General features: G+C 40.9%; 1 protein-coding gene across 3 annotated transcripts in view; it reads right to left on the reverse strand.

Annotated features, from left to right (window-relative positions):
• Positions 1-17,134, reverse strand: part of LOC124302045 (amyloid beta A4 precursor protein-binding family B member 1-interacting protein) — a 79,985-nt gene that overhangs the window by 17,663 nt on the left and 45,188 nt on the right. Inside the window, exon 1 of one of the 3 annotated variants that reach the window (XM_046757800.1) lies at positions 2,032-2,141. The exons of the other annotated variants lie outside the window; for them this stretch is intronic. Within the exon in view, the coding sequence (XP_046613756.1) occupies positions 2,032-2,076 (45 nt within the window). The 5' untranslated portion in view covers positions 2,077-2,141. Of the gene's footprint in view, positions 1-2,031; positions 2,142-17,134 lie in introns of those variants that run through there. 3 annotated transcript variants of the gene reach the window in all.

A 17,134-nucleotide genomic window follows, 5' to 3' on the forward strand; every position in this document is an offset into this window, starting at 1 on the left:
GCCCTTCGCCAGCTACCTCCTCGTTCGCCATGACGACGACGACGACGACACGACGATGCGGTCGCGTCGGTCTCCTTGTTCTCTTTATGGAGCAACGTTTCTCGAAGGTACACATAACTATACCTATACCGTATACCTATGGTATATGTATACTTATGTATATTTGTATGAACTGTGCGTTGTGTGCGTTCGTACACACAAGTGTCGCGCACACTTGCGCACCCTGCGCTAAGTCGCGCTGGGCGACAACTACGGTAAACGTAAATATACTCAGTTGCGTGAGAGCGATTATTCAAAAAGCAGCTCAACAACTGAAGTCTATCATCAAGAGTGGAGTACGGAGTAGATATTTGCGTTTTTACTGTTTGAAGTCTGTTTTTTTTTTCACCAATCAATGGTCACTTTTGGTGTGATGATAATTCGTACCGCGTTTGATAGAAAAAGGTACACACAATACTTGAAGAGTTACAAATTTCACATAAAATGATTTCTATTCTCATTTCAGCTTTTTCCAGTGCTCGTTTTCTTAGCAGAGTATAACACGCGAAAGGTTTATAACTCAAGGGACTCCAGAATGTTCTCTGATGAAGGATTCCAACTTCATTTTAGTTTTAATTCGAAAAAGGTTGGAGTTAATTACCGGAAAGAAACAACTACCAAAAGTTTCCTTGTAAAAACGTGAAAGTCTGAATTACACTGTTAATTGTTTACAAACATGTGTTTTGTAGCAGATATACTTGAATCCCAGGTGCACAAGTCAATGAGTCAACTTGTTTCGGTACTGACGTAGACAAGTCTTACATCCATGATATTGGTAGCTTAAGCGCAATTTAGGAAAGAAGTTCGTGACCAGGAGGTAGATTGAAGATGAAAGGTTCGTCGAAATTCCGGTCAGGAAGAAGAAGAATTTAATAGTTGAAAGACGTGAATATAAGAAATCGACGTTTCGGCCGGGCCCTGCCGACCATCCTCAGGAATAAAATCTAAATAATTAACAAAAAATAGGATGCTTCAACACAACAATTCAGAGTTGAGAGCATGGAATATGTTTAAAATACAATATTTGTTGTTTTAACAGAATTAAGTGAAAATTAAACAGTTGCACGAAACTGTCAAAGTGACAGTTTTAGGTTACGTGTCAAAATTTTGAAGATAGGTTAATCAGAGGAAAAATGGTTTATGAGAAAAGAAAATATGTCAGAAAATGCTTATTAATAATTTGGAAAATGGAAATGGGAAAAGATTGATTAATTTTGAAAAGATTACTCACAAAAAATGACGACCAGTACATGCTTAGGTGTTGTTAGTAGTAAGCGCAATAATCACTACAAAAGCGTCTCGCCAATTTCTGCAGAGATCATGATTCAGAATTTTGCTAGATCTTAAGACAAGCACAATAAACGCCAAGATCCTTTGTGAGGGCCACTGATCCTGTAACGCATTTCTCACTTGAGGGACGTTGACAACGAAGAAGATATGGTTGATGTTACACTACCTCATTTAAAATAAATAAAAATAAGGATGATGTAAATGCGCTAACCTCCATCGATTGCTCGTTACTTTGAATGAGAAATAAGACCACTCTGCGTTCCTCGAGATCGATTGAGAAATGCCTCCTTAGCCGCAGCGTCAGGGTGACAGTCCCTCGTAGATGAAGTTTGATTTATGTTTATTCGGATGGATCTTGGGGGGTATTTTTGTCGAAACCTACTGCGACCGATGGAAATTTAACTTCTTAAGAAGGATCAAATGAATGATTTATCCAATCCAAAATAGCACGCAGTAACAATTCTATACCAGCACGACCGGTGATAGCGCAATTGTTTCATTCGCTGACTCATCAATTCTTCACGATGCTTTTGCTTTACCTTAATATCTACTCAGTGATAGGGCAGATTAGGCCTCACCGCCTCAGTTTATGAATTGCTAATTGCTACTCCTTGAACATGTTTTGTTGCATGCATAATCGAATGGAAATCTTCACCCTTAAACGTGATATATTCCTCAACCCATCTGACGGATTATACTCACATTTTCGTGGATCTTATGGCTTTTCCAACGGAACAACTTATCCATTTGGTGAGCTTGAATGGCTCCGGAAGTAGCAAAAATCAATGGTTTTTCAACAACTTTCTTGTCAGGTCATCTCGTAACGTCTTATTCTCGGTGATCTTTAATTCTCGACGAGAGCTGCCATCTCACAACCGAATTAACAGAAACGTGTACTGCTGACACGGTATTTAAGCCAAACGTAGTTAATGCATGTTAGCTTATCTAATGTTATATTACAATTTGTCTAATACTTTCTGATTGTGTCGCCGATGGTCGATAATGAAAATTGACAACAGTTTATAAAATTTTGAACGTAATTGACCTTGGACTAAAAATGGAAGCGATCCCATGATAAAAAAAAAAAAAAAAAAAAAACAGAGACAAAGGAAGCTCAAGTTTTTAAATGATGCGAAAATTAACCATCGTAATTAATTATACCATCTATGCTGCCAAGTGAGGAAAATTTTATTCGAAAAACAATCGTAACCTGTTGTCTAAAACAGGTACGTAAAACACGGTAATGACATTACTAATTGTTATAAATTTTCAAGTGGAGGCCTTCTCAGCTCAACGGAAGGCAATTATTTTTACAAGCACCGAAATATCTCTGGACAACACTGCCAACCCCGGTATGTCATATTACTGTTCATGGTTCAGTAGATGTATTTCGGACTCGCACCCGCCACTGTCGAAGTAGCTGGACCAAACCGAGACCTGCAGGGCACGGCTTTGCCTCGAAATTAACTGGCTTTCCCTTATCCCTTATATACCGGCCCGACTCCGCGCACAAGACGGACTTCCGGTAGGGACGACTTACTCGACTGTCGGAGGCGACGAGACTAGCTTAGGCGAGAATCGAGGATGCAGCGTGGAGCCAGCACACGCAAACGCAAACGCACCCGCCTACGCACACACCAAGGTACTCTACCCCGCCGGTCCGAAGCGGACAGAGCGCATGTGCCGCTATCGATTCCCTTTGCTCCTGGAGGATGAGAACGGGAACTCTCGTCCGCGTGCTATACGCCGATGCCCGGACGTTCTTGCTGTAGGAAGCGAAGGATTATCATCGTCAACCAGGTCAACCCTTGCTAAAGTTACGGGCGTCGAAAATCCAGACTCTCGTAACATTTTCAGTAGGTTAACCTGTTCACTTCGAAATGAAAGTATCAACTCAAAATACCTTTATCTGAGTAAATAAACACTTTTTGGACGATTTTGAGATGTTATGGACATGTTTCAGAAATTGTAATTTTTTTTTTTTCTCAATATTTGCGTTTTTCTCGCAATGTAATAATATGCGAATGTTTGCAACGAATCGTGATAGTCGATTGATCCCTTGACACAACGCGCAATTTTAGTTCTTGAATCACATTTCCTTTTATATCTAACTCTGAGACGAGCCATAATTCACAGACGTGTATGAACGCAAACGTCCATTGTTTGTTTTACCTTATTATACATAGACCTTCTGTAAAATTGTTAATCGTCAGAATTTGCATAATCTGAAGCACAACAGCGATTTTCATGGAAGTTATGAAATTTCACTTTACCATCACGGGAGAGTAACGACGGAAGATGACTCGGTGAAAGGGGGGTTAGCTGTCTAAAATTGCCAGATTGCCACGCGGTGTTGGCTCAAGTTGATGAAAGTAAAGTACCCCCTTTTTTCCGCCATTCATCAAGTCTGACAAAGGCTTTCTTCAAACACTAATTCCGACACCTCGGCTACTTTATGCGTAACAAAAACAGTCGCCCCATATCGCATCATCCGAGAGATTAATTGTTGGTGAAAAGGCATCCACGAACGGTTTTTAATGAGCCGGAATTGAAATTAATAAACAAAACATACCAACGGAGAATCGATTATCTCGATTAACATGTTATTGAATTACAAATTGGAGTTTCGCATTTTCGCTAAAAACAAGAATTTAGAATGCATAATTGGTAGTTATACACATTCTACTTTTCACCGCTATTCTATAACATGTAGCAACTATTTGTCAAGATTGAGGCCTGCGTACCGGAGGAAGGTCTCTATACGTACTTCACAAGGACTCGTTGTAAAACATCCAGGGAAAACGGGACACGATCGAATGCGGAATCCCGGGCAAAAAGGGAACCCTTGAAGCTGCGTGAGCTCAAGCTCACTTGTTTGTCATCCTGCACGCGTCGCTAATACTAGGTCTCGCGAAAGGGTAATAGTCAAAAACGGCAAGTCTGCTATCAAGTATACCTAAACGATTTTACGAGATCTGTACGATGAAGATTGCACGTATATGATCAACGAAAAAATAAAAGTAGATATATTACGAAGCATCGCGTGGCATAAGGTTTGCCGAAGAAATTGATGAAACCATTTGTGTGCACAGAGGAGTGTGCGCCATTCAAGAGTCATCCCACTATACCAGGTACCTACATACTTAATTACTGTACCAGACTGAAGCAGTGAAAAACATTGTTTTTAGCTTTTGTCTGATATCTGTGACTTGTTTTCAGTTTTCATCAGCGGTCATTCGTGCATTCTTGTTTCCCATGCTACCTTAGACTGAGAGCATGGATTAATTATTTCTTAGAACACATAACATACACTAATATTTCTGGGGTTTACTGTAATGTGATAGTGGAGTAGTATATAGTGTTTCACACACTCCCACACTTTCATTTGTAGTCCGGTACTTTGGCACTTTTTCTGTAAAGTGGCTACAAACTTTCATGCCGTTATTGGCGAACGTCTGTCAAATGGTACACGTCATCCCAAAACTGCAAAAGTACGTTTCATTACCATATGCACGCACTACTCGTCAACGAATGATGTTTGATTGTTGGCTCTTCATTAGCCGCTAATTCTTTGCGTTCAACGAATTCCAATACCATATACCACGATCTAGAACGGGTTCCGCGAAGGAACTCGAAATGAGATAAGACAGGGTATCTTGCTTCGCCGCCGGCATACCTGACGCGTATCTTGCAAACCTCTTCGCATGAGGAACGAGCGTGCATGGGTACAATGGCCGTTCACTTCTTGAGACTTGCTTGTGTTTGCGCGATTGTATCGTGATTTACAATTTTTCAATCATTTATCAAGTCTCGACGTCGTCACAGATTACTCGTTGTCCTGGTCGACTTTACTTGGTTATCACGCAGTATCGCCGTACACGTTTTCAAAATTGTCTTTGCAGGGCTTGGTCTTTATCGCCTGGAACGTCACAATCAAGATATCACAAAAAATAATATCAAAATGTAAAAAATCAGATGACTGGAAATCCCACAGGTGGATAATGTCAGTGTGACGAGTAGATTCGGCTCTTTTCAACCTCACTCGGTTCCCGATCGTTGATCGAACTACGACACGCCATTGGAGTTGCTAATTAACGGTAGGTCAACGAACAAACTTCTATGATGTTACACTTTAAAATGAAATATCACACGATTTAATCGGCAAAATCGTATACCAGTCCGCTATTGATTGCCACGTGCATTCCGTATATAATATCTTCTGATTATTGAGAGAAACAACGAATTTACATTTTTGTTAATCACTAATTAATCCTACACTTATTTGTTCACAACTTTATATCACGTAGATCCTTGAAAATTGCACAATGTTTGTTCAAATATTACGATCTGCTGCAAACTGAATACTTATTTGTGTCAAATATGCGAGTTATCAGACGTGTGGATCTTCCACATACTTTATCTACCATAAACACGAATTTATTAACAAAGGAAACGTTTGCATATGGACAGAACGTGACTAGGCATCGTAATCAGTGGAGGCCGAGCAATGCGATATTTTCGAAAATATCCTGTGAAAATTCCAGAACCCTCAGGTTGTAGATTTCTATACTTAGTCAGTCATCGTTACAATTATTCGTTCGAATCTAGAGCATTTGTATATGATTCAGAGCAACAATTCTATTCGTTTTAATGAAGTTTTTCAATTCCGTTGCAAAGACAACACTTTTACTCTCAACTTTCTCATGACTATGAAAAATTCAGTAAGTAGCTACTTAAGTATTTTTCACATACCCCAAACTCTCATTTACTTGCGGCTGCAATAGAATATATTATATCTGTAGAAAAACGTAGCGGAGAATTTCAAGAACACTTATTTTAAAAGCAGATCGCGCGGTTCTAGGAGTTGTATGAAGGTGCAGATCCTTTCGATACGTGTAAAGGTATATATACGACTGACCCAACGGATTTGCGGGAAGTGAATATCAGAATTGCCTTTAGAACTGTTTTGAATTGACCGCATCCCTTATTCTTATATCCCTACCGATGCCAAGGTGTCCCTTGTTTCAATTTTGAATCCATAGTAGCAAAATCGTACCACCTAAAATAATAAAACGGTAAATAATAAATAGGCAATAACACCCTCTATGAGACTTAGACTCATAGGATAGAAGACGGTTTCAAGTTATTAGTAAATGAGTTTATGTAAATTAATATGAATTTAATGGTTAAACGATTTCCAAGAGTCATCCATTTCCAATATGACATCTGCACATCGTAACATATGCATTCAATTTAATGAAGATTTGAGAACTTCCCCTCACGAATTTCGCCAGATTTCTCGACTGTGATTGACTTACCAACTGTAAAAATCTCTTGCAGGTGACCGCGTTCTTTTGGTGAATCAATACTTAACAACAAGCTACCGAAACAAATTCACGTTATTATATAATATGGGTATGGTGTAGGTGATTACATATCGGCTCAAGGAATGCAAGGTAAGTAATGGGTTGTTTTTCTGCTGCCGCGTACATCTGGGCGTGTGTTCATATCTGGAGAAGGGAGCTAAACAGTTGGTTGAAGAAAAACGTGATGCCCACTTCGGTGAACCGGCCTTACTCTGGAGTATTTTAAATAGATTTCAACCGCACATTAATTACATTCGTTCAAAAGAATCTGTAAAAAAATTAGGCAGATTCTTTGAACATATAATCGTTACGTAAGAAAAAGAAGTTACTTTTTCAAAACGCCGAATTTCCGTATCGTTTCCGTTTTCTACTGCGCCGTGAATATTAATAATTTCTCTGTGTCCAGCTGCGCGCTACTTCCGGTCGTTGATCTAACCACACACGCATTTTCCCTTCAAACACTGGATCCTAATCTTTTGCCATTCACTGCCTCTTGCATCTCAATCAGAGCCGTGCACTGTGGCGTACACAAAGATACTTACCTGTCGTATGTGCAGTGTATATATGTCAACATAATCACTCCTGATTTTTGTATTAACTTTTTGATAATTTTCCGCCCTAGTGGTAGAGAGTGTAGCAATACTTGTCAATCACACAATCCATGGTATTCGCACCATTTCTCTCACCAACTTACAATTACTAATTAGTTTTACGACATTGAAAATTAAGAACAAACTTTCCTTTCGAGAAAGTAATACAATTTTGAAATCACCTTCAGAAATTTCTTGATTAATGGTGCTTAATCCTTTTGTTACCAGATTCTCGGGGTACATTGGTGAAAGCATCGACACGCGTTAGCTAGCATTGCGTACAAATTGACATCGTGAAGAATCACGACGACTCACTTCTTGGCCTGGAGATAAATATCCCGTTGGTATATTTATCTTCATCTATCTGTAGTCACTAGGCACAGTTTTCTATTCTTATAAGTGCTTATACGAGGTAGCGGTTTTGCCTATGATGTGTACTCCGAGAATTCTCCGAACATCCCACGGCTTTTGGGAAAGTTTTACGTTCAATCGAAGGCCAAAGGCAATATCAATGACACCCCTGTACACATCCATACGTCCATGCCTAAACGAATAACGAAAATTTCACACAAATACCTACCCATGGACAGCTAGCACATGCTCGCATGGCTATATTTACCCAGGTTCTCTCGCTCGTCCCTCCGGTGCATTACACTGTCGGCACTGGAGGTATTTTTGGCAACGTGATTCAAGTACGTGGTCGACCATTCAGACCGGAGACAGGCGCCAGCAGCTAACGTCGCGCCAAGATCATTTATCTACTATTATTCATCGCCTTACGAATATTCGAACACCGGCCCGAATACGAACGCTGCTGATGCAATGGGACGTAGCCATTCGCCCAGGATAGTTTTGTTTACAGAGTCTTGTTTGGGCCGGTTAGAGCAGTCAATGAAAGAAAATAAAAGCTTAAAACGATAATCAATATTTTTTTATTGATCCATGTGTTATTACATTGTAGATCCGAGTTTAGTTTTGCAAATACGTACGCAGCCGATGAAACACATTAGTAAGGGAACAAACGGACATCCGGTGTTATTTCTGAAATACCAGCCTCGCACGGTTTGGATATGAAGCTATAGTGATACTGGAATCCGTCTGATCCCGGTTGGTCCGATAACATCAAAATATTATAAGGATAAATGGGTCTTTATTCTTGTGAGGAAAGATGCCGGATCGGTCAGAGAAGGAATGGTTGATATGACTTGACCTCATCTGCACTGATATACCTTTTTGCTGATTCCCGATATCTTTTGCCTCGCCCATTCGCTTTACTTCATATCGCAAGGCTGAATCTGAATCAGCGATCGCGGCAAGGAGTGAAAGTCGATATTTCGGAATTCAAATAATGGATGCAAATAAAATGTGAGAAGAATATGTGTTCACCTGCTTTTGACTTTGTTGTAAAGTCTGCTATATCGTTAGTGAAACAAATGCTGCTACATGTGCTGATATCAATAGTCACTCAAGAGTGGCAAATAAGAATATTCATTATCTTTACAACGTTCACGACTTTTTATCAACCTGGTTCAAGGGATTGTGGACTCATGTAAATGCTATTCTTCGTGAAAAAAGGAGTAGGTATAGGACCTCCGCGGTCACCCCGAGGAATCGTGTAATAAAAAGGTTAACTAAATAACGTCGAGTGAGTCGTCAAACATATAGCCACGTACCAAAATGGCCGCCGTGGGGCATGCAACAAAGCCTTGTTAACGAAAGTGCGGGTGGGCTGACCGGCTCCGATTAGACCCTCGGCTAGGCGGGCTTCGGAAACTACCTGCTCTTGCCCTCAAGGAATACTCAAAAGCATGAGAAAGGTGTCTTGGAGTCTAAGCCAACTGAGGGTCTCTAAAACCAACGGTCAGAATAATACTCTTGGTATCTTGCCTGGAGAACTTTATGTATCATACGATTTGTAGTATAAATACTCATGTCGATCTTCATTTTTTATTTCCAATTTTTGTATATAATTGATGATGGACATTAATATCTGCATGAACCCCTTTGCAAACTTTTTACCGCGTCTGTAATTGGGTAGAAAATTACATTGACATAAATTATCACAAAAAGTGTCTGGTTGCTTAATGATCCATTACTTGGGTAGACAAAGTTACAGTAACAGGAATTTACCATGCTTCATTCCGTCGCTAGGGGTGCCATTGGGAAGACTTCACATGACAGCAGTTCTTTATAGGCGACTTTCGCCGATGTTGACGTACAGATATTTTTTTACGGTATGACGAAGGTATCAAGGTGCAGCACGTTATCAAAAACTGTTTCTTTTTTTTTTACACCAGAGCGTGTATGGCTGTCCAAAAGTATGTATTTCCAGTAGCTGGAAGCTTTAATTCTATCAAATGGGTTTTAGTAAACCCTAAATCTGTACGCGCAATTAATGTCATGAATATACCTCGAGAACGCGACAAAGGGAAACGTGACAATGTCTGAGTAGTACAGCGGAAAATAGCCGAAAGTAAAATCGAGGGGTCGGTGGCAACTCATGCCTGCGTTTTTTTCACCGCGGTAGAAACCGAAGCTGAGGAAGAGGGTGGAGAAGGCGTGGGCACGGGTTAACGCACAACTCGTCTGCAGCAGGCATCCTGCAACAACGAGTTATACAAATGGGAAGGTTTTGTATTCAGAATGCAACTCGACCCACAAAGAGCAGCAACCATCCATAGAAGAACCACGCCTTGAAAAATTAAAAACACATCCCCGTACGGAGCATGAATGGTCCTTTACTCGCGTTGCGTAAAGACGAGGATCGGCGCGAAGTGCGCAACTGTAACACAAGAATACGTGCGAGCGTACAAACGCTAGACGCTCAATTAACAATTTTCAATTTTTCAAAATTAACAAAGAGTTCTCTGCTCGGTGGCGTTCAGTCAAAACTCCAGAATATTTCTCGTTCACCACTTACTTGCCTCCACTATGATTTTATGCATGTCTTCATGTTTTGTCAGTCCGTTTTTTGACTGTGTAATAGAGTCAAATTTTAGTCGGATGGTGGACTCCTTTCCTCGCCTCTTTCCAAACCTTAAACCACACTAAGCCCGTTACCGTTTCAAGCTTCCCGGCAGTTTTGGAACATGTACTGTGAAAGTGTTGTGCAATTTTCGTGGCAAATCCTTCCTCGAGGTGGTACGGCATGGTGAAATCCAGCTTCGCAAACATGTCAACAACCTCGTAGCAAGAATGTGAACCAGCGTCCGTTTCAAAAATTTCAACTTTAAGTTGCGAAGGTTAAAGAATGACCGGTTCGCTTAAGAATTTCGATATCTTTCACAGCTTATGCATCACGGTACTACACTACGTGGGCACGCATAATTTCCCTTCCTGCCGCAAGGCTCCTTAGCCAAGGGTCTACTCTAGGCCACAAGAATCTCTTTGGCTAGACTCTATCTATCGGGAGTGTGATTAGGTGTTGATCTGGCGAAATCATTCATATTACGAAACACTGCCGTATTCGTTGATAACTTACTTCTTCAACTACGTACTATTAAAGGAATGCTATTTGATATTTTGAATTCATTTGTCATTCGCTTTATTTCGTATAAATTTAACAATTCAGACTCGCCTCATTAGTTCGTCGAATCTAATGATAAATTGACCAAACATGAAGCTGACAAATTCTGGATGGGAATAAATGCAGTGAATATAAAACCACAGTTCAGAATGAACCCAATGATTTTGTGTTAATAACATACAGAGTATGTTAATATAGAGATCAGTGGGACCTGCGAATTGATGGTGAAATAAATGAGCACCACTATCGACTGGATTAGCAAAGACAATCAAAATGGAGTCCAGACGCATGGATAAGCCGCCGAAACACGAATAAAATTGACCATGCTTAAGAAACAGCTGTCAGACATCTGCGGGTGACGCAGCTCACCAACAGCAGCTCCGTGCTTTATTTCGGTTGCATTGCTGCTTTATACATAAAGCAGTGAAAGTGTACAGAATTACGTATTTGTTACGAAGAACGGAATCGATCACATTGAACTACAAATGGTCCGCAGGCAATGCTGGAAAATAAATGTTTTCGCGTTTGCAATGCTTTCCTCTATATCTACAGTTTTTCAAACTGTGAGTTAAATTATTTTCCTACACAGCGGTACTAATGGAATCTGTACCTCGTGTGCCTGATAAGTGAGCGAGACGCATCACCGAAGTCATGGTGAACTAAAAATAACCACCCCAATATTTTTAAGCCTTACGCATGCCTACAAAAATAGAAGACTGCAGAACTTTCGAACGATAACGTTAAGAAAGGGTCTGGTCTAAGAAGATTTTTCGGTACGCAATAACCTCCACACCAAATGCAGCCACTAACTCCATTTCCATCACGCACGGAATAGCCGTAAAATGCTGCATTAAAAAAGTCAGAATTTTCGTAGAGATAACATTACTTAATTACAATGTTTTCTCAGATTTTCTTGACCCGGTTGATTTTTTGCTTTTGTCAATTCGCAAGAGATGATCTCACTTGAGGAGGGCATTATCCTGGGTATAATGAATCAAAAATTTTGAAACAATTCAAGATATTGGCTTTTTATTGACTCCCAACAATTAGACTGGCGTTATATATTCCCATATTGAGTGGTGCAGAAGATGTTTGAATTGAGAAAAATGAAAACAATTATATATCTTTTGAAATTTTTCAACATGATATAATCTACTTCCGAATCATTCGAAAGCGGAACCTTACTCCAAAATAAACCGAGAAGCGCAATCTCAAGCAGCATATTCTAAACCGGTTGTGTTCCTGTCCGCAAAAACTTGTTTCTTCCGAACGAGGCTGTCCTCAATATAATAATTTGAAGCCAAGCAGTATGCAGATACATCGAAAATATCGCGGTGACTCAACACACCGCATTATTCGCCAAAGAGCTATAATTCGAACAAGTCCAAGCACAGGAAGCACGTATCACGAATAGAATGCCGCTGTAGGCAGAGTGAAGGACGCGAATAGCCCTAGGGGTAGCAACGTAATAGAAAACGCCGTCGTGGGTCGATGGCGGTGACCTGACCCTATACCATCCAGAGAGTCAGGAACTGCAAGCTTGGAACGTCCCGCGTCCCTGATTCTGTGGCTTCCTTAACTGGCAACGTGTTGCTTGAAGGACTGAAGAATTTAATTAACTGAACGGTAAACTCCTTATCTAAATTCCATCTTTCTCCACCCTTATCCAGGTATATGAGAATGATAATTGACAAATTATCGCACGATCTTTCTCAAAGATTGATGCTTTAAAAATAGTCTGCGGTCATGTCAGGAATGCTATACGTGCGAGACATTGAACTTTGCATTGCGTATGTAACAGAAGTGATGATTCTCGAGCTGCAGTAAGAGAACCACATGAAATGTACAGAAACAGACATTTTTGGGGCATCATGACTATACTCAACGTGGCTATTTCTTATATCACGGGAATTGTCTTGAATAAAAGTAAAACGAAACTAATGGCTTTCATCGGGGTGATCAACCCTCTTTAAAGGACGCTCACACGGGTGATCATTGACGACATGGCAGAAGAGGATGCCTTGAAAAGGATTAACCACAGTGCGTACGTAGGCGTGAAAAAGAGCAGAGAACAGAAGTTGCGATAAGTGGGTGTGGGCGTCCATCAACGAGGTTTTCCCTTCCACAAAGGGCAACTAAAGTAAGGATTAGAGCCTGGAAAAAAGTGTAGCCTTTGGGGGTGGGTGAAAGCGACTGGAAAGGGGAATAACCAATTCGAAGAAGAAACTGAATTATGCGCAACAATTAAACAGAGCAAAAAATATTTGGCAACTTACTTAACGTTGTCGTAAATCATGCTACACTACCGAGAAACGATTAGTTCATCATCATTCAACAACATATACTTTGATCGAAGACTGATTGGTAACTCATAAACCGTACGTCACTCAAGTCATGTTCACTTTCGTGCTCGATATTATGACAAATCATGGACCCTGAAGACAACAGCAAACTAATATGGCAAGCACGATATTCAACAAAATTGAAGTCGTGTTTTTATTTCTACCACTGTGGTACACAACATTATTTTTCCAATCGGTACTCTTTTTATACCAATTTGAATGCGCAAAACTTTTAGTGAAGTTTTCCAGCACGTTTCTCATTACTCTGATGACAGTAAACGCTTTGGATGAATAGCTACTGTTTACAGCTGGAATCGCCTAACCGCAAAACGTGACGTCATCGTCGTAATGCGTACACGTGTTCAAATTACAACAAACCCTGAAGATGCGGGTCTCGAATCTGCTATCTCGATGCCGCAAGGCCCCAATGTACAAACAAGTTAATTAAAAATATCTATTTGCCAGATGGGCGGTAAAACGTCACGCCTTGGTGAGTTAATTTCCAGTGAGATGTTTCAAAAAGTGACACATTGTGTAACGTGCCGTAAAGATTATTCGAACAATTTTAATGAGTTCTGAAATATTTGTTATATCCTTAAATATCAGCCGAACAAAAATTAATTACGATTTATATCGTTCGTCAAAATCTCAAATAATCCAATAGAACTGGAGGAAAAAATTTAATCACGCCGAAATTGTAATTGGCGAGTTTCCAAGACACGGTAAACCCGTTAAGCTAGGTTGTTAGTTATTAAAAAAATTCTTTTTCTACGTACACCGGCCTGTAAACAATCCTTTAAGTGGATGCTGAGTTTCCACGGTCTCGCGTCGGTCCATCGCTTCTTTCGTTTCCGAGTTACACGCACTAGTGTCGGAGGAAAGGCGGTTGATAAATGGCATTCTACGGTACACAGCGCCCTAATCAGGAGACTTAAGGGCCTGTAAGGTCCGTGTAAGCTCTGGGCCTCACAGCACAACCCACGACAGCGTCGTTTCACGAGAGAACCTTTCTCTCCCACTTCGTTCTTTCTCTCTATGCGACCGCCGCGTATATACGTATGCATCCATGCATTATATGTATATGCCCGCTAGTGAAATACGAATACAAAGACACCGGCAACTAGACGGGACGGTGAATTACAAGGCGAGGCGTCGTGACGGCAACGATATCGAATCTTCCAGACGTCGTTCTAAAAATATCCAAGCTGTAGCGTGTTGCCGGCATCGGGACCCTTGGCCACGGGGCCCTTCTCACTCCCGATGCTGATAAATTCCTATAGATATGTACGCCGTAACGCGTTTACGCCATGACTACGACCAAAGGCCTGCAACGCACGCCTGGACGGTGCGCTTCCGAAGGGAGAAACTGATATAAGCGCATGATTTATTGTAATTCCTAGATTCTCGCGGCAATCCCTCGCATGAAATGAAACCGCGTATAATTGTGTATTGTATTTTGACGATATTTGAATTAAATTTCCTGAGAGATATACACATAAGAAAGGTGATACTTGTACTACGAAAGAATGCGATGGAACGAAAGGAATTAGAAACGGATACAGAAAACAGAAAACACATGACGGAGCAAAGAACCTGACGAGATGACAAAATAATGGAAATAACACAAAATTGGTAGGCATATGAATAGCAAGAAAGTCGCTCTCTAGCCCGCTTTGGTTGCCTCAACTCATTTGATATACATATATAAGGCTCGACCCACGGAAGACATCTATTCATATCGTACATACCGAGTGGATTCGCCAAACTAGCCTGAGCATCCTCGTTCACTGTTCACATCGTGTGTTCATCTACTCCGACCTATAAGTTATAAAGTGTGTATACATCCGATCCATGAAGTCTGAAGTGATACACCGCGCATGGTAATCTAATTTTTCCATCAGTCTTCTCATCTCCAAACTCATAAACCATGTAGCTAATGTGCATTATGTATACAATTCCAGATGTAATTCTACTCATTGTGCAAAAAAGAAGCATCAAAAGTAATATCGTAATAATAATGATAAATAATGGGACTAATTTGTTTACCATCCGCTACACTGCTCCTTATATTCACAAGTACGCATATGACCAAAAATGAATTATTCTGCGGAAAAGAAGAGCTCTCCTTCTTCGATATTACTCCACTTTAAGCACAAATTTGTCAAAGTGATGTTAGCTGCGTTCAACTTTTAATCAATTACTGCCTGCGATGTATACGCAGCATTTCCGACCATCCGATTAATCCTCTTGGTCGAGAAGTGATAACATCTCATGGTTGCAGATATAGAATTTGTGAGTAGAGATACAACATATCATGGTCAAAGTTTAGTTGAAATGCTAGTGAGTTTCTGGCCTCCATAATAATAGTTAAATATCCCGTTGGAAATAAATTTCAACAGATAATTCGATAGATTTATAAGAAATTAATGCGCACTAGGCGAACCAAAGCAAGGAAATATTCAATCGTTATATAACAACAAGGAATCCGTATCATATACGACAACATCACCTCTGCCTAAGAACCAGAAATGAATGTCATCGATTTTCAAATAAAGTACAAAATGGCTTGAAGAAGAAAAATTTGTTCAAGCACGTACCACAATCTCCTACATAGGTAAAAATTTTACACCGAGAAGTAGAACCGTTCGAACCTATCCAAAGCCAGTTATCACGAAGAACGATGATAAGTCTCCTGGCTAGTGCACGGAGTGAAATGAGTCGCCGGGTAGAGAAAATGAGGGAAAAGAGATGCGGGGACTAAAAGAGGGTGGAGCGGAAGGCTTTCGGACGATGAATCATGTTTCATCCCCCGCAGGGGGTGAGCTGGCAAAGCTGGATGACTCGATGGGTGGATGGCTGGCTGCCCGGCTGAGTTTTCTCTCTTACACGTTCAGTGCGCACACCCCGAGGACACTCTGATCAAAATTGGAATTTTTTGTTCATCAGCCGTTTCATTCACCGATATCGAACATGTCAACGTGAGTTTTCCAATCAAACCGAAAACGCGGTGACACAAACGGTTACCATAAGAATATTAGAATATTTAGGAAAATGAATCCAGAGACGTGACTGTGGCTGTGACTATGCTTACGATGGGAGAGACAACGGTGATTCATCCTCCAGAGGGCCAAGGCGTGCCGCTGGTACTGCAACGTTGTCAAGTTTTCTTCTTGCCGCGTCCACGCCGCATGAAACTTTTCGTACCGACCCCTTGGTCCTCACCCGGATAGTGGGTGATCTAGAGGTCACAACGACACGGACCATGATTATTCGCCGAAAATCATTCCAAGCGGGCAAAGGAATACCCTCAAGTCCTGTCCACAAAAATTTTTGGAAAGTGGGAAACAGAACCACTTTTGAACCAAATCCAATTTTTAATGGAATTCCACCATCCCCTACGGTCATAAAGTGTTTTCATCACATTTTCTTCGGATTACACTTAACGTCTATGCCATAGACCTGTGTCTTCGAGCGCTCACCAACCTTACACATCGGCATACATACCAACTCTCCTCGTACAACATGCGACAAAGCCCGCAAATGTAGTGGAATAAACGAGGTGGTACGTATTAGAAGGTAAGTTGAGTAAAGACCCTCCCCCTCATCTCCCTCATGACCCTCGACCCCTCTCACCTTCCAGTAGGAAGGTGTGCACCGTATTGTGTGTACATATACGTACCCCATGCATGCATTCATCACCCCGTGGGGCGAACACGTGTTCCCTCCAATTCTTATTCGCGTTGGGTTTTAAGTAGAGGCTCCCGAGCGGAGCCTCGAGTTTCGATTGGTAATTACCGGTTAAGTAAAGCGGAGTGTTTATGTTTCGATCGAACACAAAAAGGTGGCCTGTATTGTAAGGACTCGGGGGATAAATACATAACGAGTTCGTACTTTATTTCGTGAAACCTCAATACGCCGCAGACGAAATAAAGTTATTCGAAAGCATTTTTGACGATTAATTTCTACTCGCATTCAAGCAAC

Source organism: Neodiprion virginianus, chromosome 4 (genome assembly GCF_021901495.1).
Source record: "Neodiprion virginianus isolate iyNeoVirg1 chromosome 4, iyNeoVirg1.1, whole genome shotgun sequence".
Classification (NCBI taxonomy): Eukaryota; Metazoa; Arthropoda; class Insecta; order Hymenoptera; family Diprionidae; genus Neodiprion; species Neodiprion virginianus.